The sequence below is a fragment of the Hyaena hyaena genome, unplaced genomic scaffold (assembly GCF_003009895.1).
Source record: "Hyaena hyaena isolate Hyena2069 unplaced genomic scaffold, ASM300989v1 scaffold_43, whole genome shotgun sequence".
Classification (NCBI taxonomy): Eukaryota; Metazoa; Chordata; class Mammalia; order Carnivora; family Hyaenidae; genus Hyaena; species Hyaena hyaena.
This window is the reverse complement of record NW_024080675.1, coordinates 5,130,793-5,158,324: the sequence shown is the minus strand read 5'-3', so window position 1 is coordinate 5,158,324 and position 27,532 is coordinate 5,130,793. Positions and strand designations below refer to the sequence as shown.

The 27,532-nt window shown below is 38.1% G+C and overlaps 1 protein-coding gene and 1 non-coding gene across 13 annotated transcripts; both read left to right on the top strand.

The window, feature by feature from the left end:
* Positions 1-25,825, top strand: CD55 (CD55 molecule (Cromer blood group)). Of its 12 annotated transcripts, none has more exons than XM_039230061.1 (11): positions 1-223; positions 987-1,175; positions 2,632-2,823; positions 3,192-3,291; positions 4,354-4,442; positions 9,855-10,043; positions 12,581-13,560; positions 13,961-14,047; positions 15,926-15,946; positions 21,594-21,663; positions 24,857-24,944. In XM_039230061.1, exons 1-10 carry the CDS (start codon positions 121-123, stop codon positions 21,612-21,614), a joined length of 1,971 nt encoding a protein of 656 aa, XP_039085992.1. In that variant the 5' UTR covers positions 1-120; the 3' UTR covers positions 21,615-21,663; positions 24,857-24,944. The 12 variants fall into 12 exon arrangements, with proteins under 12 accessions (XP_039085992.1, XP_039085996.1, XP_039085991.1 ...); XM_039230065.1 differs by having other exon boundaries at positions 2-223; positions 12,581-12,655; positions 24,857-25,825; XM_039230060.1 differs by having other exon boundaries at positions 2-223; positions 12,581-13,275; positions 13,480-14,047; positions 24,857-25,825.
* On the top strand, positions 7,227-7,333 carry LOC120230547. The gene has a single exon (XR_005528073.1). It is a non-coding gene; the product is annotated as a U6 spliceosomal RNA (small nuclear RNA).
* Positions 25,826-27,532: the final 1,707 nt, after the last annotated feature.

Sequence of the window (27,532 nt, the reverse complement as noted above, 5' to 3'; positions counted from 1 at the left end):
CCCAGCCCCGCCCAGGCGCTAATTTAACCCGCAGGGCGGAACCGTCGGTCGCAGCAGCTACTTACCGCTCTTTGCTGGAACGGCTTCGACTCACTCCGGGTCCCTGTGCCCGCGCGCGCCATGGGGCCCGCGCGGCGGAGCGTCCCCGTAGCGCTGCGCCTCCTTGGCGGGCTGACCGTGCGGTTGCTGCTGCTGCTGCTGCTGTGCCCACCCGCCGCGCAGGGTGAGCGGGGACCGGGGGGGGGGCAGCCCCCGCCCTGGGTGAACCCTTGGTCTGGGTGGGAGGGGCGGGATCCGTCTCCGCGAAGACCGGGAAATCGGGAACCCGGGGGAGGTGAGGAATGTGGGCAAGGGTAATTGTTCCTGTAATCCTCTACCCTGGAGGCTCAGAGCTCCGACGAGCACGACCTCTTGGGGACAGGGAGAGATCTCCGCTGCCAACCTGCAGTTTTGGGGTATTGCTGTGGCGGACCCCAGCTCCTATGGTTTTAGGATTGAGGCGCGGACTGTCGAGGAAGCGCGGGCTGAGTTTGCGGAGCGGCCAAAGGCGGGGACCCCAAAGGGCAGGGCTCAAAGAGTCAGTGTTCAGCCCCCCAACATCTCTTTAAGGATGGGAGGCCAAAGAGTCGACCACTCTCCCCTCTTAAATAGTTGTGTGCACAGCTTAGCACGTCTTCTCTTACAGTAGTAACGCTCCGAGGGGGCGTCTGTCTTTATTGTGCGCTTAGCAACTGTATCTACACGTGTTCTAAGCCACTTTAAAAACAAAATAATGAAGGGAGGGCGTTGATTCCTTATTTTAGCACTGAATTAATTGACCAGACAGGCAGCCTAGCAAGTTCCTGGTATGTCAGTTCAGCGCTGGATGGAAATGTTACATGTGCTTCAAAAGCCATTGCTGGTTCCCTTACTCCTCTTGGAAAAGGGATGTTGCTGTGAATTGAAAACTATTATTTCCTTTGGTGCTTTTTTTTTCCCCTCTCTAGGTGACTGCAGCTTGCCCCCAGATGTACCTAATGCCCACCCAATTTTGAGTAATGGTGTTAAGAATTTTCCTGAAGGAAGCACAGTAACATACAAATGTAACAAAGGCTTTGTAAAAGTTCCTGGCAAGACAGACTCAGTGGTCTGTCTCAGTAACAATCAATGGTCAGAGATGGCAGAATTTTGTAACCGTAAGTTCTTAATTTTTATCTATATATATGAGTTATGGGAATGGAATGTACCTTGTTAGTTTAATTTTATTCCTCTTCAGAGTGACTGGTAATTGATAGTTTTCAAGCATTATTAAGCCCTAAGGCATACCTGGCACTTTACCCTGTGGCTAATTGCCTGACATTACTTCCCAGAATAGGTCCTGATCCTTCATTAACAGGTTTGGGTTTTCTGTTGTTGTTTGGTTTGTTTGGTTTTTGTTTCTGTTGCTGTTGTTTTCCCCTAACGCTGTACCTCCTGAAATAATAGAGAAAATAAACAATAGGTGCAATTTAGGAAGTCAATGATATATGTTTGGGAACCACCCTGAGACACATAACATAGGTCTGTTTTCTTAAATTTCATTTTGCAAGGTAGGACTTAGCAAATACAACTCTGTGGTAGTGTTTTTAAAAGTTCTTTATTTTTGCCTCCAAATCTATCGTTAGAGGCATAGTCCTGCATTAGCTTTGACATATACAAGTAAAGATAAAGATAAGGCTTGGTTCCTACCTTTGGACAACCTGCAGTAATAGAAGGTACATAAATACAGAAACTGCCACAAGTATTTTTTGAAACCAGGTATGAAATCAACTTTCACTTTTTGTTTTTAATGTATCCATGATTTCAGAAGGCAATGTGTTGAAGAATGTGATGTGAGACTTTAAGCATGTATCCAGTTTTAGAGTTTATAACTCTTCTACATATAATACTCCACGGACTCCTCCAGACAACCTCTTGAGTCAAGTAGGAACTCTGACTCCCATTTTACAGTGGCGAAACAATCCCCCAGAAGTTAAATAACTTCTTGAGATCAACAGTTCTTATGCACAAGAGCCAGCGTCCAAACTTGAGTCTTTGGATTAGAAATCAATGTCCCTTCCACGATCCCGTACTTCTCCAAATTCACAATTGCCCAGACAGACATTTACAGTTAACACTTTGATGTACACTGTTGGCTCATCTGATCTTTGGCCTCCTGGGTTGTTAGGATGAAATGAGTTCTATGTTTAAAACTTTAGAAGTAGTCAGTAAATACTATCTATTATTGTCACTATTATTGTTGCTGCCCAGGACATTGGCCCAAGGGTCTGGAAATACTGGTTCTCATCTCATCCCTGTCCTCCACAGGGCAAGTAAGCGTCAGTGCCAGAACTGTGCCAGCAACTTAAATGGGTTCTATTTCCTGAATTGTGGGCACAGTGATATCTACATACCAAATTTACTTCATAGGCCTCTAATAATTAGGAAATTAAAATATATGTGTGAATATGCTAGATATGCTGTGTCATAGTCATTAATATGGTAAATACCAAATATGTACAAAGAAGTACGAAAAAGAAGTGATGTAAAGGATCAAATAATTCTGGATAATTAAACATAGATTATAAAACAAAGTGATGCTACTTATGTTGTTGACTTTGTTAATACTTTCAGGTAGCTGTGATGTTCCACCCATACTACGTTTTGCATTGCTCAAGAAGTCTTTTAGCATACAGAATTATTTCCCAGAAGGTTTCACTGTGGAATACGAGTGTCGTCAGGGCTACAGAAGGGACCATACTCTCTCAGGGAAACTAACTTGCCTTCAGAATTTTACATGGTCCAAATCAGAAGAGTTTTGTAAAAGTGAGTATAATTTTACAGAGTATTCTCAATCACATGGTATTTTGGAAAATAGTATTCCTTCCTTCATGCTGGAAGTCTATGTGTGCATGTCATGATTTAAAATTTCTGAAAAGAACCACTCATTTTATTTGAAACTAGGGTAACTAAATACTTGTGAGATAGGAATATTAATTAAGTCATAGATTTCACTTTTCATTAGTTTAAGGCTACCTCAGATGTAATAAGCGTATATTCTAAATATATTCTGTTATTTGAAACTTACCAAAGGAAAGCAGGATATTAAAAGTCTAAGGATAAGAGGTGACAATGAATTTGCATAGATGTGCCTGATAATATAATGAAAAAAATAAATTTGTGCTCTCTTCTAGAAAAATCCTGTGCTACTCCTGGAAACATAGAATATGGTCATGTCAGTATAACAACTGACATATTATATGGTGCATCTATTTTCTTCTCATGTAACACGGGGTAAGTTTTGGCATACTGTGTATTTATACTCTATATTTAATAAATGTGAAATAAATTAGGATTGAAGATGCAAGTGTTTAGATTTGTGGCCAGGGTTTACAAGCTAGTCTCCATAAAACAAGTCCTCTGCTCAGAGATCTTTTATCATGAGCACATCTCAGCTACATGTAATAAAATGGGGCAAGAAAGGACAATTTCTCATAACATCAGATTCCCTCAATTGCTAGATTTCAGTACATATATGATTCACTATAAAATTTTAAATGTGATTAGTGAAGGAAGAAACTTAAAATGTGTTGGCACTTGCAGAAATTAAATCCTTTATGGTTCAAGTGAAACCAATCCTTAATTTACCTAAACTTACCATATTTTCTTCTATATGCAGATGACCTGTTAGAAAGTATTATGTGTCAAAGACACTTATTCCTGATGTGAAAATATCATTCTGACCTGAGGTGTTTTCTAAGTCCCATATGTGTGGAAAAGGAACTCACTCACTGAGTATCATCAGAGTCTCAGACCCTGCTGGAAACTTTATGTTCATTTTTTCATTAAATATCTGCACATTGAATTATGATATTTTACTCCATATGTGTGTGTCCCTGCTCTTTATAAAATAAAAATACCAGTATCACTTGTCTCCTGTAGGAAACAGACATGTTTGGATCATTAGTATGATTCATATCAAATCTGCAGAGTGCTTTGAACCCTTAAAATATGTTCTGTTGTTCTATGAATCCTGTATTGATCTTTTAGAACTCAGAAATATAAAATAGCCAAGCACCTGTATCGCTGTAAAGTGTTTCAAAACACTTTCATGTTTTCCTCACAGGGACCCCACCCAAATAAAAAATGTTTTGCATGTCTTATATCTTCTTACTCTTTGGATATCACCTTTTTAAAAGTAATTTTTTTCTTTTCCTTTAAAGAAACTTTAATCATCTATTGTCTTGTCTCCATCTACTGGTATAGTAAATATTTTAAGATGATATTCTGGAGAATTTAAGGGAAGTCAGTCACGTGTGGATGAGACCTAACGTTTTTCTCCCTTCACTGTTTTAGGTATAGGTTAGTAGGTGCAGATTCTAGTTTCTGTTACCTTTCGCCAAACGGGACTATGGAGTGGTCTAATCCATTGCCAAAATGTGAAGGTAAGACTGAAAAAAACCTCAATGCTCTGGTAGTAAGGCTGAATAATCAATGGTAAATTGCTTTCTCTCTTATTTTTTTTAAGTTTACTTATTTATTTTTGAGAGAGACAAAGACAGCACAAGTGGTGGGGGTGGGGCAGGCAGAGAGAGAGCGGGAGAGAGTGAATTCCAAGCAGCTCCACGTGGTTAGCACAGAGCCCCATGAGGAGCTAGAATGCAACAAAACCAGGAGATCAAGACCTGAGCCGAAACCAAGAGTTGGATGCTTAACTGACTGAGCCACCCATGTGCCCCTACATTACTTTCTCCCATTAAGAATTATCCACAGTGTGTATTTATAGTACCCTCACTTTCCAATGTAAGAATGTCTTAGCTACTTCATTAGTAATGTTTCTTACTCTATTAGTTATGGAGGTAAAGGATCAAAAACCCAACAAACTCCAAAACAAACATACACACACACAAAAGCCAACAAACTGAGATGTGTATTGTGCTCAGTCGTTCATCATCCTGCCTTTCCTTCTAAACATCAAGCAAAATGGATACAGTTTTTCTTCCCCCACAATTTTTAATTTGATAGATTAAAGTACTTTTGATCAGAGAGTCTATATGATCTCACCCTACTTCCCAAAAAAGTGGCAAGAGAAGACATTTAATCCAGACTTCTGGACTTCAAATCCATTATTTTTCTAAAACAAGTGCTGCCTCGCTGCCTCTTTTGGGATTCTGAGCTGAGCTAATTATGAGTAAATGTTTCAAAGTGTGATTTATTTTTCATCATTAGGGAAATAAGGTTATACAATATAGAAAAAAATATTATTTCTTCCCTTGAGAATCTTATCTTCTAAAGAGGAGATAGGGCATAGAAATAATATCATAAATACATATATCAAGTCAAATTTATGTCCACCAGATACATAAGTCTCCTGAAAATTGAGAGGGGTAAAATATATCCAACATATTTCTTTTTTCTTCTTAAGGAAAATGCAGCATTTAAAAATGTAGACTTTAGGGGTACCTGGGTGAATGCAGTTGGTTGAGTGTCCAGCTCTTGACTTCAGCTCAGGTCATGATCTCACAGTTCATGAGATCGAGCCCCGCATCGGACTGCGTGCTGACATTGCAGAGCCTGCTTAGGATTCTCTCTCTGCCTCTCTCTCTGCCTTTCTCTGTCTCTGTCTCCCTCTCTCTCTCCCTCTCTTTCAAAAGTAAATAAACATTTTTTAACAAACTTTAAAAATGTAGGCTTTATTTCTCCCATCTTTGCTAACATCATTGCTAAGTTCAAGTTCTTGGTGTTATTGGGAACAGGAAACTGGAGTAGAATTAGTGTAATTTGTCAGGCATATATGGATTGGCACACTGTGGTAGGGAATGTGTGGGATCAGTTGATATGAAGACAAATAAAACGAAGCCTTGCCAACCAAGAGCTTACAGGAGAAAGTCGGCCACACCCACACCCTTACCCGGCATACCACCTTGTGCTCACTCCACCCTCATATGACTGCTACATCTTTTTCTTGTGGTTATCCCTTTGACATTTTTAGTGTAACTAAAAATCTTTCCCATTTCCACCATCCAGCAAGGGGTGTTGTAAATGATACTTAAGTAAGTTTGAACAGCAAAGAGGAACTAGACTGTATTTTTTCCTGACACAGACAACTTGTCCAGGAGACTGGACAAGCAGTCTCCCATTCTGAGGCCATTATCTTCCCAAGCAAGTCCCGTCAGGAACTTCACAGACCTGTGGACACCAAGCACATAATCCAGCACAAAAGAGCCTCTACACTGCAAACACACTTTCTCTTCACGCCTAGCCGTGGCTGGGCCACGGTCCTACTCCCTGTCTGGTAACTTGAACTCCATTTTCCTCTTTGCCTGAGCTTCCTACTTTCCTCTTTGATTCTGTTATCCATTTCTCAACTCAGCAACCATTGACAACTGTGTCCTTCAAAAAGGAGCCCTTCTTCCTAAACAACCTGTGTCTTCAACGATCCCTACAATGCCCAGTTCTTTTAGCTCCAGCTTTGATTTTCCACACAACTTAATTTTTCTGTTTTGATAATGCCACAGGATGAAGTGGAAAGTATACATTCTAAAACAGTGAGCTGTCTCACCTCAAGTACACAGCTGTGGCCTCTTGACACACAACAGTGCTTTAATGTCTGTGTGTAGATTCGGGAAAGAAAGCAAAGGGATATGTTCAAGATTTGTCTTTGGTTATACAGCAAACATGAGTAGTGCTTGGTCCTTTCTGAATGAAGCCTCAGTGTCAGAAGGATCTGTTTTCCTACCTTTCTCCCAATGTTTTCTTTTTCAGAAGTACCTTTAATGAACTGCTATCCCCTGCGAGCCTGGAATCAATCCCTGCTATATAATATCTGCCATCCCAGACCCATCCCAATATCTTCACCTCCCACTTCTAATCACGAAACTGTGTTGCTTTATCTCCTTAATATACTTCCAAGCCTGTGTTTAACCCTCCATCTGTATGACTTACATACAGTTGATCATCCTTCATATGGGCTCTTGCAGTAAGGGCCACTCCTAACATTTTCAAGGGCCCAGAGCAAATGTAAATGGAGGTTCATGACCTAAGACCCAACCTTTCTCAAATAGGTATCCCCTTCTGTCACTGTGAGAAGTCTCTGACGCGTGTCAGTGGACAACTCGGCCCACACACCCAAGTCACGTACCCTGTGACCTTTTTTCCCCCCTCCACTGCACTTTGGGCTACAGATGTACACATCAGCAGTATGGACCATCCTCCGCAGTCGGGACCCTGTGATTGCTCCCACAGCACATACGCTAAAATTGGGACGATATGGAGAAGGTTGGCATGGCCCTTGCTCAAGGAGGACACACAAATTTGTGAAGTGTTACATATTAAAAAAGAAGAAGAAGAAGAATACGGACCAGTGGAAGGGACCCTTTCAGGCCTTGCAGGGAGTGCTAAAACAGGGAATTCTGGGCCAGTTGCTAAAGCATGGTTTACAGTGGGAGTGGAGGAGGAGCTCTCAGTGAGCTTATCTTCTGGGGCCTGCAGATGTCCCACGTGATAGGGCGAGGCACAGTCAGAGCAGAGCCACGGCATGCTGGTTTCATGTATGGGAGCTAGGGGCGTCAGGGTGGCTCACTTCGTTCAGCATCCGGCTTCGGCTCAGGTCATGATCTCACGGTTTGTGAGCTTGAGCCCTGCATCTGTGCTGTCGGTGCAGGGCCTGCCTAGGATTCTCTCTCTCCCTCTCTCTCTGCCCCTCCCCACCCCATCTATCTCAAAATAAATAAAACTTAAAAAAAATAAAGTGTGCAAGCTAGGGCAGGAGTCCCACTTGCCTGAGCTCAAAGGTGACATTGAGTGCAACGGCCCCGTCCTCTATTCTTATAATATTTCATCCATACTCTACCCAGAGTGATGCCTCTGAAGCACAAATGTGTCTCATCTCTTCCTTCTTAAAGCTGATCCATGTCTTTTCATCGTTTACAAAATCCAGACTCCTTAGTAAAGCATACAAGGCTAGCCATGGTCTGCCTACTTCTTGCCCTCATACTTCATGCTTTACCCACACTCGCTGCCCTACAGCTTTCCTTCTGCGACAGCCTCAGCCTGGAATGTCCTTTGGCCCCTCCATTTGCTGGGCTTTTCTTTTCCTTTCTTTCTTTCTTTCTTTTTTTCTTTCTTATTAAGAGTTTGCTCTGACAGTCCTTCTAGAAGTTTCCCCTGACCTTCCAGCTGATTAACTGTCCTTTTTCTCTTTCCACACCACGGAACGCACTTCTACGATAAGCCTGACTATCTTGTGTTAAAATTAGAACCTTCTGTGTTTAATTAAAAATTAAATTAAAATCTTTTTTTTGTCACTCTGTTTTAAGACGTAGGACTTCATATCTTATTTTGTTTTGCAATTCTGTTTCTAGAACAATGACTGGTACACGTTAGGGGCTCAGAAAATATGTGCACTGTACTGATGGTGACATGTGTCATCACCCATGTGACATGTGACACACCCAAGCTCAGTGTCAGGCAGATTAACTTGCCCTTGCTCCTTGCTTTAATCAATGGCCTAAAAGTAATTTATAAATTTTCTAGTATTCTCTGGTTACTTAAGGCCGCTTGATGTAACATAATTTGATGTATACAGGTGATCACATTGCTTTCCTGCTTCAAGGCAAAAAAAAAAAAAAAAAAAAAAAATCAAACGAAAAAACCAAAACCCAATGTCATGGCTCTAGAGAATGTGAAACTATTGTATTATTTTCATTAATGAGGGCAACTTCTAGGAAGAGCCTCCTTTTAGAGTATAACAGAGAGATTCTGCTTGTATTTGTTAGACATATTCTACTCAATAAATTTACTTGAAGTAAAAGGCTGTGAGTCAATACATGCTTAAAAAAATTATCCTAAAAGCTAAAATGTACTCCTGATATTTAAGGTATTTTGCTCTGTCAGAATGATCTATTCCTCTTTCCCAAGTATGCCAATAGACTTCATTTAAAAATTTTTCTATTAAAATTTTTTCAAAGGATTATTACTTTTTCAAGGCAACAGAATATGAGTGAGGGAAGGGCAAAGAGAGAAGGATACACAAATCAGCGGTCAGCACAGAGCCCGACGCGGGGCTCGAACTCACGGACCTTGAGATCATGACCTGAACTTAAGTCGGATGCTTAATGAACTGAGCCATCCAGGCGCCCTGCCACTTGACTTCTAAGCTCCTTTCATTTAGCATCATTTCCTCTGGAATGAAGAGCGCTGGCCACTTCTCTGCTGTCTTTGCAGAAGGGCACATCTCAGTATTAAATTCAAGTTCCATTTTCTCCTTAAAATCTCAGCCCTGCTTTCACTACTGAACTCTGGCAGTATTAGTTTTTCTAGCACAATTGGACATGTAATATGTGCAGACTTTATTGTAATTTTTGCTTTACGTATATGTTCTAATTTATTTCTTTTTTAAATTTATTTTGAGAGACAGAGAGAGCGAGCGAGTAGGGGTTGAGGCAGAGAGAGAGACAGAGAGGAGAGAGGAAGAGAATCCTGAGCAGGCTCCATGCTATCAGAGCAGAGCCTAACCCAAGGCCAGATCCTAAGGACCACGAGATCATGACCTGAGCGAAGATCAGGAGTCAATCACTTAAATGACTAAGCCAACCAGGCACCCCAGTCCTAAATCTTTCTTCTATAAATTGGTGTCAAAGTTAGCATTCATGTTTTGCAGTATTTGCATCCAAAGCCCCAATATATTATTCATTACTTAATAGGTATTCACAAGCATCCCTTGCTGATAATGCTACATTTAAAAAATGGTAGATTTTTTATTTTTTTTTTAAATAACGTAATTTAACAGAATTTAATCTTGTGTAAAAATACCTTAGCAGTTTTATTAACTTAAAATATGTCGGCATTTTTTAAAGAAATTTCTTGTCCAGAACCACAAGGAATTAGGAATGGAAGCATTCAAAATCCACAGAAAACCTACGTAAATCAACAGTCTGTAACCTATCAATGTAATGAAGGCTTTACCCTGACCGGAGAGCACTCTATTTACTGTACTGTTAAAAATGACCGAGGAGAATGGAGCGGCCCGCCCCCTGAATGCAAAGGTAATCAGCCTTCATAGTTATGTTCTTGTCTTATTTTTACCCTGAAGGCTCTATGTGGGCTACAGAGATTCCATGAACTCCCTGAGAAATGAATGTAAAAATGTTGTCCATTTTTCTGGGGGCACAGTTTTTCCTAAGATTCTCAGAAGGGTCGATGTCTTCCCAGAAAGGAAGAAGCACTGATATGGAGAACATGTGGTAATGTATAAATACATACAGACACACACACATGGCATATACAAAAACACACGCCTGTGCACACACATATCATAATGTCTCATGCTTTTAGTGAATTAGCTTTGGTCTTTCTTACCGTATTCCTTTCAATGAGTTAATATTAATACAATGGGTGTATAGGGTGGTTTATTTTATTCAGTTAGGAGGGAAACTTAGATTAAACTGAGGGATCTAGATAGTGGCCCCAGGAGGTGGTGTTTGTTTGGGCAATGTGGTGTTTGAATGCCAGTATAACTCAAGCAAATGCTACTTTTATAATTATACTCGGAATTGCCTTGGCATGAATTTCTAAATAACAGTGTTCATGAAAAGTAGGTTTTTGTTATGAAGGGTGTACATAAACAGTGCAGTAATATTAAAACCATGCAGACTCGTATAAAATGAGACGTAAACTCTCAGAAGTGAGCACCGTTCACAAAGCTTTGCGTTTGTTTCTAGTAAATAAACACACACACACATATATTTATTTCTTCAATCATAGCTTGTTGTATGGATGTATCATTTAACCTGTTGAGGGGAATTCAGTTTTTGATCCTAGTTTGCTTTTTGAATTATTATGACCAAAGATGCTACATGGAATACTGTACACCTGGAATTGCATGTGTGTGCAAGTACATTTTGTACAGTAAAGTCCTTGCAGTGCAATTACTGGAACAAGGTCATATGCATTTAAAGTTTTGATAGACGGTACCAACACTGTTTCCGAAGAAACTCTAGCGATTTACTCTCCCAGGGATATCTCATCATTGTGCTGCTTCCCTGCACAGTTAATGATACTGGTTATTGGGATGTGGAGATGTGATCATATAAGCGGGGAACATTTCATTTTATTATTTGAATTAATTTAATGATGGATGAGATTTCATATGTGCTTCTTTTTCTTAATCTGCTGATTTGATGTACTTCATCTTTATTTTCCCATTTTATTGAATCATCAGTTATTTAGAGCTTACAGCTCTAGGGTAGTGCCCAAGTAGGCATGGTAGTCTAATGTTTTCATTACAATAACTGCAATATCTGGATCAATTTCTTAAGTCACATTTTAAAAATTTATTTATTAATATTAATTTTTTGAGAGAGACAGAGAGAGAAAGAGAGCAGGGGAGGGGCAGAGAGAGAGAGGAGGAAAGAGAATCCCCAGCAGGTTCCACACTGTAAGCACAGAGCCCGATGTGGGGCTCCAACTCATGAACCATGCGATCATGACATGAGATGAAATTCAAGAGTTGGCCACTTAATGATTGAGCCACCTAGGCACCCCTTTTAAGGTCTTAGTTTTAAAGGTGTAAGTTTCAAGTCGTGGGAACAGGCAGGACTGCATGTACTAGAACTATTGGGGGTGGAGAGTGAAGGCAGCCATTCTGAGGTACACTTGAGCTGGAGATCCGTGGCAACTCACATAAAAGACCACTGCCAGGAAAGAGAGAGACGGGCAAAGCTTTTATTCATTTTTAATTATTTTTTAATGTTTACTTATTTGTGTGTGAGAGAGAGAAAGAGAGAGACAGAGAGAGAGAGACAGAGCATGAGCAGAGAGAGAGGGAGACACAGAACCTGAAGCAGGCTCCAGGCTCTGAGCTGTCAGCACACAGTTGGATGCGGGGCTCAACCCATGGATAGTTAGATCATGACCTGAGCTGAAGTCAGACGTTTAACTTACTGAGCCACCCAGGCGCCCCTGTACTACGTGTTTAGATTTGCGATTCTCATAAGATCATAATGGAAGTTGCACTTCAGATATTGGTTACCTGACCTGAAATCTAAGGAGGAACTAAATTGAATATATGTAAAATTGATAGCCAGCACGAGAGAAAATAGAGTAATTTTATCCAGATTGACTTTATTACTTTAAAAAAGAAGTAAAATAAAACAAGTTCCCAAGGTCACTAACATGCCAGAAAGCATTGGGAAAAGGAACTGTGTTGCCATTATCTCTCTGTCCAGTGTTGTTCTTTGGTTTTGGCATAAGCAAAGGAAGACATTTAGTGAGAGAAAACATCTTAATTTGGGGTGTGTCACAGACAGAGATTATTACCAACTTTGACTTTGGCTTCCTTTCGTTACACAGAAAGCAGTTTACAAACCTCAGTACTACTTTGGTGCATATATAAATTGGTATCATTTATATCAGAGCAAAAATAAGGGGGCATTTCAGATCTTTGGGAAATTCACAATAAGACTTGGTTTCCTAAAAGTCAAATTTAGGTGTTTGTTAGAGAGAAAGGGAGAAGTCACAGAGCAAAAAGTAGTTTCCTCAGTCTTAACTTCACAGCATTATTTAGCTAATATTTTTTAATAAGTTTCTTCTGCAGAAAATTCCCAGATTTCTAAGGACATATCAAGAGTTCAGAAACCCACAATGGCAAATGTTCCAGGTACAAAAGTCCCATCAACTCCTCATAAACCCACCATAGTGAATGTTCCAGGTACTGAAGCTGCATCAACTCCTCATAAACTCACCACCATAAATGTTCCAGGTACCAAAGTCCCATCAGCTCCTCAGAAACCCACCACCATAAATGCTCCAGCTACAAAGGCCCCGTCAACTCCTCAGAAATCCAACACAGTAAATGTCTCAGCTGCAGAAGTCCTTTCAACTCCTCAGAAATACAACACACCAAATGTTTTAGCTACAAAATCTCCCTCAACTCCTCAGAAACTTGACACAATAAATTCTTCAGCTACAGAAACCCTATCAACTACTCAGAAACCCAACACAATAAATATTTCAGCTACAAAGATCCCATCAATTCCTCAGAAACCTGACACAATTAATTCTTCAGCTACAGAAATCCTACCAACTACTCAAAAACCCAAGAGAGTCAATGTTTCAGCTACAAAGGCCCCATCAACTCCTCAGAAACCCGACACAGTAAGTTCTTCAGCTACAGAAGCCCTACCAACTCCTCAGAAACCCAACACAATAAATATTTCAGCTACAAAGGTCCCATCAATTCCTCAGAAACCTGACACAATTAATTCTTCAGCTACAGAAATCCTACCAACTCCTCAGAAACCCAACACAATAAATATTTCAGCTACAAAGGTCCCATCAATTCCTCAGAAACCTGACACAATTAATTCTTCAGCTACAGAAGCCCTACCAACTCCCCAGAAACCCAACACAATAAATATTTCAGCTACAAAGATCCCATCAATTCCTCAGAAACCTGACACAATTAATTCTTCAGCTACAGAAATCCTACCAACTACTCAAAAACCCAACATAGGCAATGTTGCAGCTACAAAGTCCCCATCAACTCCTCAGAAACCCGACACAGTAAGTTCTTCAGCTACTAAAACTCTCCCAATTCCTCAGAAACTTACCACTGTAAATGTTCCAGGTACAGAAGTCCTGCCAACTCCTCAGAACCCCACCAAAGTAAACTCTTCAACTACAAAGTCCCAATCAACTCCTCAGAAACTCACCACAGCAAATGATTCAGCCACAGCCAAAAAATTCCCCATATCAAGTGCTCTATCTACAGAGACCCCACCAGCAGCCCAGAACCCCATCATGGCAAATGCATCTGCTACACAGGCCATACCAGCAACCCATAGATCCACCACAGCAAGAACTTCAAAGAATGTTCCAGCAATACAAAAGTTTACTACTGTACATGCCCCAGTGACTAAGGGTTTCCATGCAACAAAAAGATTGACCTCTGCTCATATTACAGCAAAACAGAGTTCAGCTGTTGCTCCCAGGACAACCACGCACGTTCACGCAACAAGCCCACAAAAAGAAAGAGGAACTGCTTCTTCAGGTTAGTTGACACTGTTTGGGTTTTCCTGAGTATGGATCTCATGTGCTATGGTAGAAAGAGTTGTTCATGCTAATGCTCTTGACTTTCTTCAGAGGCAGACATGGAGGATGCTAGGGCAAATTGTTGAAAAAGAAACATTTTACAATAACATAGAAAAATATGTGGCTTCATAAAAACAATGCTAAATGAAGGTTGGTGAAGAAATTCTGTTTTCTATATTAGCTTTAGGGAGTCATTGACTTCTTCAAGACCCTTCTGAGAACCAAATATGTACCATCCTTAAGGCTGATTTCTGGGTCTGGTTTATTGATAGATATCCATTTCTTATGGGTCTCCAGATTCCCTAGAATTGCTAAGTTGATAATGAATCTCAACAGTGTCTTCTAAGTAAGTGAAAACACAGAATTCTTGGGAATAGTTTATATTAACACAAGACTCTTTAAATGACAGCTTTTATAAACGTGGAATAAAATACGCTGTAGACTTCAGAAATACCTGTTGAGTGAACCAGTGAAACCCTTTTTACTAGTTACTGCTTCAGGCCACCAGGATGGCCTTTTGTCTCATAACTTGTGTAATGTATAGCCCAAATTTTTGTTCTCGTTCCCTATGAGAGATACCTATTTTTGTTTTCAGTTCCTTGGAAAATCTCAATAGAATTATGAGCCAGGAGAATTATTTTAATTGTTTTAAATTTATGATTGAAGTCAACACACACACACACACACACACACACACACACACACTGCATAAAATATCCATGTATGGCTCAATAACTTTTCTAAAGCAAATATTTGTGTAACTACCACAAATGTCAAGAAATAAAATCTTAGAAGCCCCTCAGATTTACCCCCTCACTTTCCAGATGTTCTGTCTATCCTGACTTCATCCACTGACTTATCCAGCCAGTAGGCCCCTGGTATTCTGCCCTCTATATACCACATGGCCCAGGGATTTCCCTCATTGCAAATATGCAAACCTCATTCCAGGCAGCTCTCTCTCTTTTGTTTTTGACCAGTTTCTGGCTGTCTTCCTGTGCCCCCACGGTGCCTCCAAGTCACTGATATTACTGTTTTTCCATATTTTGTCCAGATTTTATAACCGCTATGATGAAGTCTATTTTGCCATCACCCAGATAATTTTTAAGAGCTTAAAACTTTACAGATACCATTATTGAAATTTCCTTTGTATATTTCTGGATTCCATTAGGTAAAAAGCCAAATGATGCAAGTACACAGAATCTTATACCATTCCTGCTTGCTTTTGGTCATTCCTCAATGGTATCAAATAATTGTGTTTTTTTAAAGATAGCTTTACACATTGTGACCATATTGTTGTAACGATTTCATACATTTGACAGTTGTTATCTTGAAGCATTTTTTTTTGCCATTAGCTGGGTATTTTTAAGAATTTAAACATTACAGACGCTATTCTACGTCACTACCTCTGTTTCTCTCCTTCAAGACAATTATTGCCCTGAGGCTGGTGTGTAAGCATTCTATCTAGTTTTAACTCTTATGTTGTGTGTGTATTTCTACACCTCATAGGATTGCATCACAGTCTACCATTTAAGCTTTCAAACTCGTTTCCTGTTGTCAAGTCCTATAACCAAACTATATGGCATTTGTTACAGTGTTCTTAGTCATGTTTCATATATACAGCTTTGACTCTGCTGAATAGATATGCACTGGTGTATATGTTGCTTGATTAAGTTAATACATAACTTTCATATTTTGTTTATAATTATTTCTTTTAATTATGAAAATCTGAGTTCCTTTTGAACTTTGAAGTACATTTTGTTGATCTATAAAATTGCTAGGAAATCCGTGACTTAAATTTTTTTGTAATTCTGTTTTTTTTCTTCTTCTTCTTCTTCAGATGCTAACATCATTGCAGTTGGTAAGTTTGGTTCTTCGGCGGTTAAAAGAAATTGTCATAAATGTGGGATGTACAATCCACATTCCTGGAAGAGAATCTTGTCTTTTAAGTGTCTTAGGAATACTATTAAAATGCGGTGTTTAAAGGTATCAAAGAGAAAACAGGTAAAAGCATTTTATCGACACGTTTGGTGGACACCGTTAGGCACTCGGTATGTTCCTAAGGATTCCCAACCATGTTCTTGTTCCAAGGTAGTGTTAGGTCAACTTCAAATCATGTGGCCAGTCAAGAAAGTATTATTGAATGCCTATTGTCTCAATGTATAGTCAGGCTTGGGGCCAAAGAATAACAAGGAAGAGGCAGGTACCCATGCAGTTTTTAAACCTCTAGTATTTTACAAGTAATCATAAACTACTCCTTGACTGTTTCTAGACTTCTGTCATATTCCAGAGAAACCAGACTGCTACCTTTGGTTATATCCACTTCCTTTTCCCTTCCCTGTCAGTGATTTAAAGCAAAGAGAGCTTTAAAAAATATTCTGTTGCTGTAGCCCTAAGGACCTACCTGTGTGGCAATTTCTTCTAGCCTTTGTTCCAGTCCTTTTTTGTTGTTCATAAATTATATGATTTGATGCTATACCTTTTAACAAGAATATTAATAACTCCTAAAGAAGATGGTAAATGAAATGTTTGTTCAAAAGCAATACAGCTAAATTGGCATAATACTTAGTATAAGTATAAGAGTATAATAGAAAATATACTCTTACAAGGAAAGTGAATATTTTAAAACTATGTCCTTAAAAGCCAAAGTCTCCTATCTATATATGCATGAGTGAGACAAGGGGCTAAAATTGAAAGCAGGTGTTTATTATTATTTATAGTTCTTTTATATTTTGAATGAACCTCTCCTTAGCTAAAGCATTTATCTTGAGAGATTTGGACAGCTGGAATTCACTTTGTCTGTTTGATATTTTAAATAGAAATAAATGTATTCTAAATGAAAATCTCATGATTTCATGATTTAACATGAAGAATGATGAGTCTAATGGATGGGTTTTTTTGTCAGCTGCTCAGTAGCATTGGATGAAGGTCTGAGGTGCTTATTTTCTCTGAAATTCTTGAACTATGGACTGTGTGATTTTCCAGAAGCTCTCTCTCAGGGGTAGTTTTAATTCTAACGTGTGCTCAAAAATAAAGGGGAGCTCTTCTCTTCTTAAATAAGACTTACAGCAATAGTTTTCTTTGCGAGCCTATCCTCGTAAAATATAAACCTAAATATTATCTTTATTTCTTCAATGTAGTCTGTGAATCAGGCCACTTTTCTCATTCTATTTTTTATTTATATTTGTTAGTTGCTTTTATTTGAATGTAGTTGACACGCACATTCCATCAGATCCAGGTGTACAACACAGCGATCCCACAAGTGTATACATTACGCTTGCTCATGCACGAGTAGCCACCATCTGTCCCCATACAGTGCTCTTACAATACTCACTCAATTCCTTCTGCCATGCACTTTTAAGTGGCACTTTAAAGATAAACTCTACTTACAAGTAAATTGCTTTTTTTAAAATTTTTATCATTTTTTTAATGTTTATTTTTGAGAGAGAGAGAGAGAGAGAGAGAGACAGAGTGCGAGCAAGGGAGGGGCAGAGAGAAAGGGAGACACAGAATCTGAAGCAGGCTCCAGGCTCTGAGCTATTAGCATAGAGTCCGATGAGGGGCTTGAACTCGCAAACCGCAAGATCATGACCTGAGCCAAAGTTGGAAACTCAACCAACTGAACCACCCAGGCACCCCACAAGTAAATTGCTTTTATTGATTACACTGCAGTGTTAGCGAGTGATACAGATGATACTCGAACTTCCCTATCACGTAAGTGAAGACCTTACTGTGAAGTTCAAAGCTGTTCTGCTGACTTCGTATTAGTGTTCCTCAGAAATTGTTTTTTAATTTCATTATTGCCCTCTCTCCCTCGAGGAACTTTTTAGACATTTTCCCCCCTAATCATCTCCCTATGACATTTTACTGCCACAAATATAATGTAAATCTGTATAGTGTATTTCTAGCTTTACTTTATACATAAGAAAGTAAGATTTTTTTTCATCCTCCTTGAATGATACTACACCCCACTGAGAATACATGCTCTTCATAATTGTACTTCATTTTTGCCCTTGTTTCTGGTTTTGTTCCTTTTGCCAACATTGTATAGAAGACGACAGGCTTCTGCTTTGGAGTCAATCAGAACTTGGTTTGAATCTTGTTTTGTTTTGTTTAATCTAGTAATTATTCAACCCAAGTTACCGAACTTAATTTGAGTCCCAGTTTTCTCCTTTCATGCTATCCCTACTTAAGGTCTTCGAAGCTTAATAAGATAATAGATATGAAAAGTCCTAGCACAGTGTTCAACGTTGAATAAATGTTAGCTTAAGGAAGTCCTAGAATGCAGCCACTGTTGTTTTCTTAAGATGGTGTTCTGAGCATTTTAGCAATTCCCTCTAGCCACACCAAAGAATAAGAATTGTTTTTTACTAAAGTCATATTTGCGTGTTTGCTGTGTGGCAAGTCCTGTAGTAAGATTCTTATATAAATTATTATATTTACTTCTCAGAACATCTTACGATGTCTCTATGTACCATTTTTCAGCTGAAAGAACTGTTTTTGCAAGATTTGTAACTTGCCCGAGGTCACACATCTCTTAGGTGCTTAAATAGAGGCAGATGATTTGTTTCTCCAGCACTAGGCACTCAAAAGGATGGACAGATTCTTCTTTTTTACAAAAATCAACACAACTCAAATTTGACAATGTTGCCTTGATTCTTTCCTTTTTTCCCGCATCGTTCCTGAGATCTTATATTGTGAAATTCGTAAATCTCTCATGGCGTTTAACAGGTCTGTTGAAGGAATATTTAAGAAAAAATTAGAGAAAACTCAGTGAAATATCTAAAATGCTTTTCCTGTATCCTTTAATATCACATGCTTATTAATTTATGCTTTATACATCCACCTGCATACAACATATGTTACAGACTAGCCCAGATGGAAGTGGACTTCTAAGAGTCTTGAATCATCAGTAGTAATTTGAAATGCATAAGATATGATATGATACAAGGTGTTTGGTATGTGTTATTACCTGTCTATATGTATTATGAGCTTAAATCCCATTATAAAATTACTTCAATTATGTACAAGTTATTCAAAGTTGAGAAGTCAGATAACATAATCATATAATTTTTCGTTGATCTGCTTCGGCTGGAAAGAGAAATGTGTAAATTTCTCCCACTTAAAAAATACAGAGACACAGAAAAGCCATTGACAGTAACAAAACCCTAACAGGGTCCTGTGGATGTTGCTGAGGAAGCAGTGTTGAAGTCTGATTTCTAAATCTGAGAATTTAAGGTTTAATCAAGCACATTCTTTTTCCTTCTATAAAAATCCCTTTCCGTTGTGACTTTACTTGTCCACAGACCTCAGTTCCTTTATTCTGTTTTCTTAAATATGATTAGAAGGAAGAACAACCCATTCACAACTTTTTAAGGTTATCATAGCATCTGGACTACATTTCCATTTTATTGACAATATAAGTGAGATCTTTTGAAGTGAGACAAATTCACGTTCCTTCAAAAAAAGCATCACCAAATTAACATCATATCTTGTGGGTGGAATCTGACGTGGGTTCTTCAGGAATGGAGGGGGTATTCCATCTAGTGTAAATTGTGCTTGAATAATCTTGGGTATTTTTATCGAGAATAAATTTAATTGAGAACAATTAAAATCATGACCTGAGCCTAGGGTTAGAAATACATTTTTCTCCAGTAATAAACTGTTCACCTTCCCCTCTTTTGGTCTCAGTTTTCTCATATGTAAAAAGATTAATTGTAATTTAATAAATATTTACTAAACACTTCCTACTCTTTGCCAAGTACAGTGCTAGTTATTGGAGTAATGAAATATGAGGTGGCCAACTGCTTTGCAGTGTTTTAAACTCTGAGTATCATTCTAGACAATGAGGAACATTGCTAAAGCACTCCTTTTACTTGGCAGAAACCCATTTTGTAAAATCATATAATTTTCCTACCTAAAAACTCTTCAATTATTGGTTAGGAACATTAGTATTATAATCATAATCCCATTGCCTCTTTTATTCCAAGTCGTAAGTCTTTAACACTGACTCACCTTTGGATTGGTTTTCTGTAGATACCAAATGAATTTTGAGATCATAACTATTGCCTTTATACCTTAAAGTGTTCTTTGTTTACAACTTGGGAGGTAATACTCTTATTAATTTACTAAAGAATCATTTATGTAGAATCCTGTTTCTACTATTTCTGTATTTTGTTCTAGTTCCCTGCAAAAACATCAGTCTCCACACACATTCTTCTAGAATTACATGGGTTGATCAGTGTTCTAAGAATAAGATTTTAGTTTAGCCATCCAGATACTCTGGATCACTTTAAACTTTTCTGTCTTCGTTTATCATTCAAATTGAAAATGGGATGGTTTTACAACAGTTGAAAATGGTGGAGGTTAATGGGGAATGGGGAAGGGAAAAGAAACCTCAAATTTTTGAGGAACCATGATATATTTTATGAATACAGTCTTTCCAAGCTAATGATATGGTGGTAGGGGATCAGTTAAAGAAATTGGTTGGATAAAATACTATAAAAACTTACCTGTGGTGGAAGTAGCTGTTTTGTTAAATCACGTAGCCATATGACAGTGTGATTGTGTGACACCTGTAGTTTGCTGATTTGGACCCAATTTGTGATTTTGGCCACATTGACCTCAGTTGCTTTCCTTTTGTTATCTGTAATTCCCTATGCAATGCAGATCAAAATAATAGATTTCAAGAACACTAGAGGGTGAAGTAGGGAGGAGAAGGGAGACCCAACAATGGTACAGATAAAGGGCAATTGGGTCAGTTTAGAAAAGAAAAATTACGTGTAAAAATAAAACTATAAAAATTATTGTTGACCAACTTATTTGACCAATTGTTTTTCTATCATTCAACTCAAATAGTGCATCTTAATCTTAAAAGTAAATATTAACTTTACTAACTGAAATTTGATCTACAAAAGACTAAACACTGAAGGGCATATTGGGATATGTAAGCAAAGTAAATATGCTTTACCCTCCATGCACAGGTGATTTTACCTTTCCTGTGATGGAAAAATGCCCTACATCTCCTGTCTTTACTATGAATTAAGTAAGTGGCTTTCCCATTAACCACGTATGTAAGTCTCATCTTTCTGAGAGTCAAATTACTTATCTGCAAAATGAGACTGAACTTCAAGATACTTTCTAGTGCTGAACTTAATTAAGGCAGTCGTCATATTTGAAAGATCAGTGATCAAAGCACTGAAACTTGAATAGGGTTGGGTTGAAACACTTCGTTATCCTCCAGCCTGTTAAACGAATTTTACTTGAGCATGGTGATACTTTCCACATTTTATTTCATTTTCCTTTGACAGAAAGCAGGGTAAATATCATGCAATTTTTACTGTCAAACTTGTGGCATAGAAAGCCGTACACAAACTGTAATTCAGGTCTCCTATTTTTCTTGAACTTGCCTCATATCCAACGTGTTTGTCATTGTGAAGCTAACTGCACTGTAAATATAATTGTTCACGTTCCTATTAACTATGTTACCAAATTTTTTCCTTCTCAAGGACTTGTTGCTGGTACTGTAATTGGTACCCTAATTCTAGGCAAAATTATCTGGCACTATGGAAAATCGGGGTGAGCAGAAATTCTGATGATTTAAAAATAATTGTTCTTAGCTTCTTTCCGGTAAAACTTGACACTCTATCAGAAGGTAACGTTCTTTGCTTAATTGTATTCTCTGACCTCTCTTTATTGCTTTTCTCTGTAATTCTTACCCTGGGCCAACAGACTTTCTGTCTGTTTTTTTTTTTTTTTTTTTTTCCTGGAAATTCAAGGACATTAACATTTCAAAGGCAAATGATTTGAAAGCTAAATTCTCACTTTTCCATCTATTAATCAATCACTTTGTGTCCCTCCGCAGTACAATTTATGATAGGATCTGTGTGTTACACAGAAGCAAAAACTCAGGAAGAGTCAGACTCTAACATACTGTTAAATTGTCTGTGCTTAGCCTTTTTCTCAGTTGTGTTTATTAAAACAGGCCAAGGTAGCTAAAAACAGCCCAGTGGTTAAGAGGGCAGGCTCTAGAGCCTGACTGCTTGATTTGAGTCGACCTGGCTCTGCACTTTATATGCTGTGTGACAATGGGCAACTTCATCTCTCTAATGCCTCCATTTTCTTATCTGCGAAGTGGGAGAAGCATAGCACCTAGCTCAGGGGATTGTAGTAAGGATCAAATGAGTTGCCCACCATAAAGAAGAAGGTAGAATATTGCTTGGCATGTCAAAAGCCCTCAGATGGTAAAACAGCAACACCTAGAAAAAAAAGGTCAGTATTATTTGAAACATCTGACCTGCACTAAATGTGTGTATTTTAAGTATGTCTTGGTTGGCTCTGACATTTCCTGTAGACAGAGGATTATTTAAATTGACCCTCCTCTGTTTTATAGATTTCACTGTTGAGAAAACTTACTGTAGAATTCATATAAACTTGAATTATTTCTAAACTGCCCTGATGCCTTTTTTTATTAATTCAAAACAACCACATACACACACACACACACACACACACACACACACACACGTATATATATATATATATATATTTTTTTTTTTTTTTTTCTTTTTTGAGAGAGAGTGCAAGTGGGGAAGGGGCAGAGAGAGACAGGGAGAGAGAGAATCCCAAGGAGGCTCTGAGCTGTCGGTGCAGACCTGGATGCAGGGCTCAATCCCATGAACTGTGAGACCATGACCTGAGCCAAAATCAAGAGTCGAATGCTTAACCAACTGAGCCACCCCGGCTCCTCAAAACGACTGTATTTTAATGCTGTTACTAAATGGCCTGTTTTAATTTGGGGGTTGATGTGAGCTATCTAACTTTTTACCCTCTGTGACTCTTGCCTTTCTCCTTAAATTAACAATAGGATTTAAGCCTATTCTAAGCAAAATTGTGTAAATGTTCTTTAAATCACTAAACGGTTCAGTCTTTTAGTAAAATTATCTGACCACTGGGTCCTGGGCTTTGTGGGTTTTTAAAATAGTTTTTATGGCTATAATAGCAAGTGTAGTAAAAGATAAATTCAGATTTTTCAGCAGGTTTTTAAGAATGTGGTTTAGAGTCCACCAAAAACATATAGAATTCTAAGACCTTTGAGCAAAACTACCATGGGAAAAAAAAGTAGACCACCCACCTTACGGACGTCCTTGCCCTCGTTCCAACTCTTCCCTTGAATTAGAGCATTATCAGTTTACCTTCCACAGCCAGCGCCTGGTAGGTGAGAGGGGTGGAAGGGAATGTGAAGTTTCTTGGGCACTCTCTGAGCTGCTTCAGCTTCTTTACATACTTTAGTTAAATAATTGGCCATGATGGTTTCAGTAGGATGAAAAGTGCTGAGACATAGGAGAGAATATCTGTTTTGAATTTCACTGGGGTTTTACAGTAAACCAAATCCCCCTATTTCTGAATCAGAGAAATTCGTGCAAACCCCTGAGGAAGAATTTGCTCTTTTCAAGTGCCCTTAAAAAAAACACTCCCTTGGCCTTGTTTTTCCAAGTATAAGCTGTTGAAGAGCTAAGTTCCTACATTCCTGGTTATACTCCTGATCTCATACTGATTTAATTAAAAATTGGATCTTAATAGGGACAGGGAAAAGAGTTAGTGAGTATGAAGGTGATAATGTACCTTCACTTGGTGATCCTTTGTATTTGCCTATCAAAGGATTTGCTTTCTTACTTTTAGAAATGTCGAGCTTGCATGATAAGTTTTAGAGGGCCCTGATTGTAAGGAAATGCTGATCTTGCTTTTCGGTTGAAATTACAATTATATTGTTCAATGAGTGTTTTCCTTCTCTGCTGTTCAGCTCTTATTACATACATGAAAACAGAAAAACATGCAGTGTCTTTCGTAATTTCACCGTGATTGGTGATACCTCAGAAGTGAGACCTTCTGGTAAATTTTAAAAGGTATATGGTTTTATAAAGTCACATCTTGCAAAATGTCCATCAGTACATCCCGGGCAGGATTTGCCTGTGACTGTTCAAGGATAATAGAGGCTTAAACCTCTATTATCTTGTCTGAATTGGTTTTCTTGAGTGACTGTTTAATGTATTGCATCTCTCATTAGCATGACATGTCCTCCATTGCCAGCTCATCATCTCGTCTTGGGTTTTGCACTCAGCTTATTGTAATGGTTGGATGCTAGCGATACTGCAAGTATTTGGAAAAAATAAAAGGTGGATTTGTTAGGGCTTACAGTTAGGAATGTCTTTGTTATGACTATTTGCATTGTGAAATGATTGGCTTATATTGTATTTGTTTCTCCTTTTTGGTTGGTGGCTTTTAGAATTTCCGGTGTGTAGGAAATACTAAAATTCATCTTATGGCACCTTTTATAATTCATATTTATAGATCTTATATCTCTTTTATATTATACAAAATTAAGACACAAAAATAATATAAACGTATCTGTGAAACATTCTGGGTGTCTTTTTCTAGGTGTCCTTTGATGAAACTTTCCTCTATTGCACATGTAGTAATCAGGGGTTTTCATTGACTTTTATTCTGAAAGTATCTTCATTGAGTCTAACTTGACTGCTTAATTTCAAGGAACTAAAAAACTCAGGTATCCTATTTTAGTTGGTGTTGCGATGGCTACTAAACACTAAAGTCTACGCTGGCTGAGGTTGGATAACTTACTAATTTTGCATTTGTTTTGCATGCTACACTAACGGATTAATTTTCATCATTTGTCACATAATAACCAAAAGATTAATGTGTATCATCGGTCAATAAACTTATTTTGATTTTAGTTTTCTTTTTTAACTTTCAGGATACAAATGTATAACATTGACAGTTTTGCTTATGATGCTAGTAACCATTGGCTAGCTGCCTTAGCCGAAGAAGAGTTCAGAAGAAAGTACACACAAGTGTGCAGAATATTTCTAGTTTCTTAGAACCTTGTGGAGGAGTGGACACAATAAATGCAATAGTGTTCTTCATTTTTCATGTTATCACTGTCTGAGGTGCGTAGGAAAATCAACGGAGCAAGAAGCGAATCTGTCCTGGGACACTCCTAAGCCTCTTGAAAATAGAACAACTTACAAGATTGAGAGGGATTACTTTGCTTAAAGTGTAGGAAAGTGTAGAGGTTTGTTCATGCTTAGAACGTGAACGTGAAGGAAATAAGTGATTTTTTTCACTAGATGTGTAATGTTATTTTTGTTTACAAAGAAAATTAAATACTAAAAACAGTGATTGGATATTGAAAACAAAACACCTAAAATCAGACTGGATATTAAAAACAAGAAACCTGAAGTCTCTTCTGAGCAAATTTGCCAAAGAGAGACGAACCATATTGTAAAATAACTCTTGACTATAAGGCATTGGCATGTTTTCTTATTCCATTATGATGAGTCTGAATGCGCTGACAAAATTTTTTAAAGGAAAAATATGCTGAGGGGGGACACAGAATGAGTAAATAATTCTTTTGGCTATAATTTTGTTTAAGGACAATCCGTTTCTTTCTTTTGGAGAAAGACCCTGTGAAAGGGTGAAAGGTGTCTTCATTGACTTAATGTCTTTAAAAGTATATTACAGCATTAATATAAGAGTCTATATTTCTAAAGGAAGGTGTTCATAGCCAAATCCTAAATCTTATTATTTTGTAGTATTAAGATTAATTTATTTATATTAATTTATGTCAGTGAATGCATTGGTTTTCATGTATAGCAAGAAAAATTCAAGAAGATATGTAAAGAAAAATTTATTTTCCCTAAATGGAAATAAATAATGGATCACATTTTTGGCTCATGTAGTATTTGAAATTTATTTTCATAAATATAAATATTTATCTCTAAATAGGAGATTCTTTTCCTGCATCCGTAAGTACTTTACAATGCTGTCATTTGGTTCTCCTGGGGTGAAACATTTTCAGTTACTTTTACTTACTTATTTCTTTATTTAGAGGGTGAGCGTCAGCGGGGGAGGGGCAGAAGGAGAAAGAGAGAGAGAGAGAATCTTTTTAACAAATTTAAAAAATATATATTTTTAAATGTTTATTTATTTCTAGGAGACAGAGAGAGAGACAGCGTGAGCAGGGGAGGGTCAGAGAGAGAGGGAGTCACAGACTGAAACAGGCTCCAGGCTCTGAGCTGGCAGTCAGCACAGAGCCACCTAAGTGAAAGTCGGACGCTTAACCAACTAAGCCACCCACGCACCCCTAAAAAATATTTTTTAATATTTATTTGCTTTTGAGAGACAGAGTGTGAGTCAGGGAGGGGCAGAGAGAGAGGGAGACATAGAATCTGAAGCAGACCCCAGGCTCTGAGCTGTCAGCACGCTCAATCAACTAAGCCACCCAGGTGCCCCTTAAGTTACTTTTATATTGTGCCATACTGTACTACCCCAAGCATGTCATATTCTCATATTAGAGTTGTGTCACTTGTTATTGATTAATATTGATCACGTTAATTTCTAGGTGATTATCCATTCTCATCAACTTACCGATTACATTTCAACTGTTGAAATATACTAGCATATACATATAACTAAATTTAACAATTATTTTGCCATATTGCTTCATCTATTTTGTTGTTGAAGTATTTTAAAGTAAATGTCATATGCATCGTGGTATTTCACTGTAAATACTTCAATACGTATTTCTAACAATAAGGGCATTTTCTACCTAACCATAATCATCACAACTAACAAGATTAACAAGAATTTCCTGATAGTTTCTAATATTAAGAAATTCTTTGAACTCTCCTAAAAGTTCTGTTTTTAGCTGCATATAGCTACCAATTCATTTGTTTGTTAAATAGGAGGGTCTACTCGGCCAATTTTGTAAGTTTGGTGCTTCCTGGGGTAGCAGTGAGCATAACACTGATTCAATTACTCAAAAAAATACCCAAGCGCCTACTATGTGCCAGTTACCATGTGCTAGGTGTGAGCTTACCAAGATCTACAACACTGTGACCACCCTCAATTTGCTTATGTTCTATCACTAAAACTAACACTTAGTGAAAGAGTATAGAATTATAAATATTATGGCAATCACCTGTACAGATAACAGGGAGTACCTATGCTATCTTTGCTACAGGAATGAGTGGTGGGCAGGGAGGCATTCGAGACAGGATGCAAATGAAAGGACAAATAGATAAGATTCACAGAGCAGGAATGGGAAATGCAAAGGATGCAGTGCACTCAGAGAAGGAAAGGTTCACAGAGAAGACTTGTGTTTAGCGTAGAAGTAAAAATGGTAAGTTCCACTTAGTTATTCTGTATGATTAAATTTAAAGTTGGAATCAGCGGACACACGTTTATAATAGGAAGAATTTTAGATATTGGGAAATATTGAACTTTGGCAATATAATACACTGAGTTAACCTCTATATCTTATTATTTAGATAAAGTTAAAGCTGAAAAAATATTTAATAGTTATCTTGAAAAAATAATATAAACAGTAGGCATATTGGAGGTAATGACATTTTCTTATAGGGTGTGTAAG

Excerpts from the sequence above, each read along its gene's own strand:
- CD55 (XM_039230055.1), top strand. The coding sequence starts at position 121 with ATGGGGCCCGCGCGGCGGAGCGTCCCCGTAGCGCTGCGCCTCCTTGGC. Across the intron at positions 14,048-15,925 it reads AAGAGGAACTGCTTCTTCAG|ATGCTAACATCATTGCAGTT; the intron begins GTTAGTTGACAC and ends CTTCTTCTTCAG. Across the intron at positions 15,947-21,593 it reads TGCTAACATCATTGCAGTTG|GACTTGTTGCTGGTACTGTA; the intron begins GTAAGTTTGGTT and ends TTCCTTCTCAAG.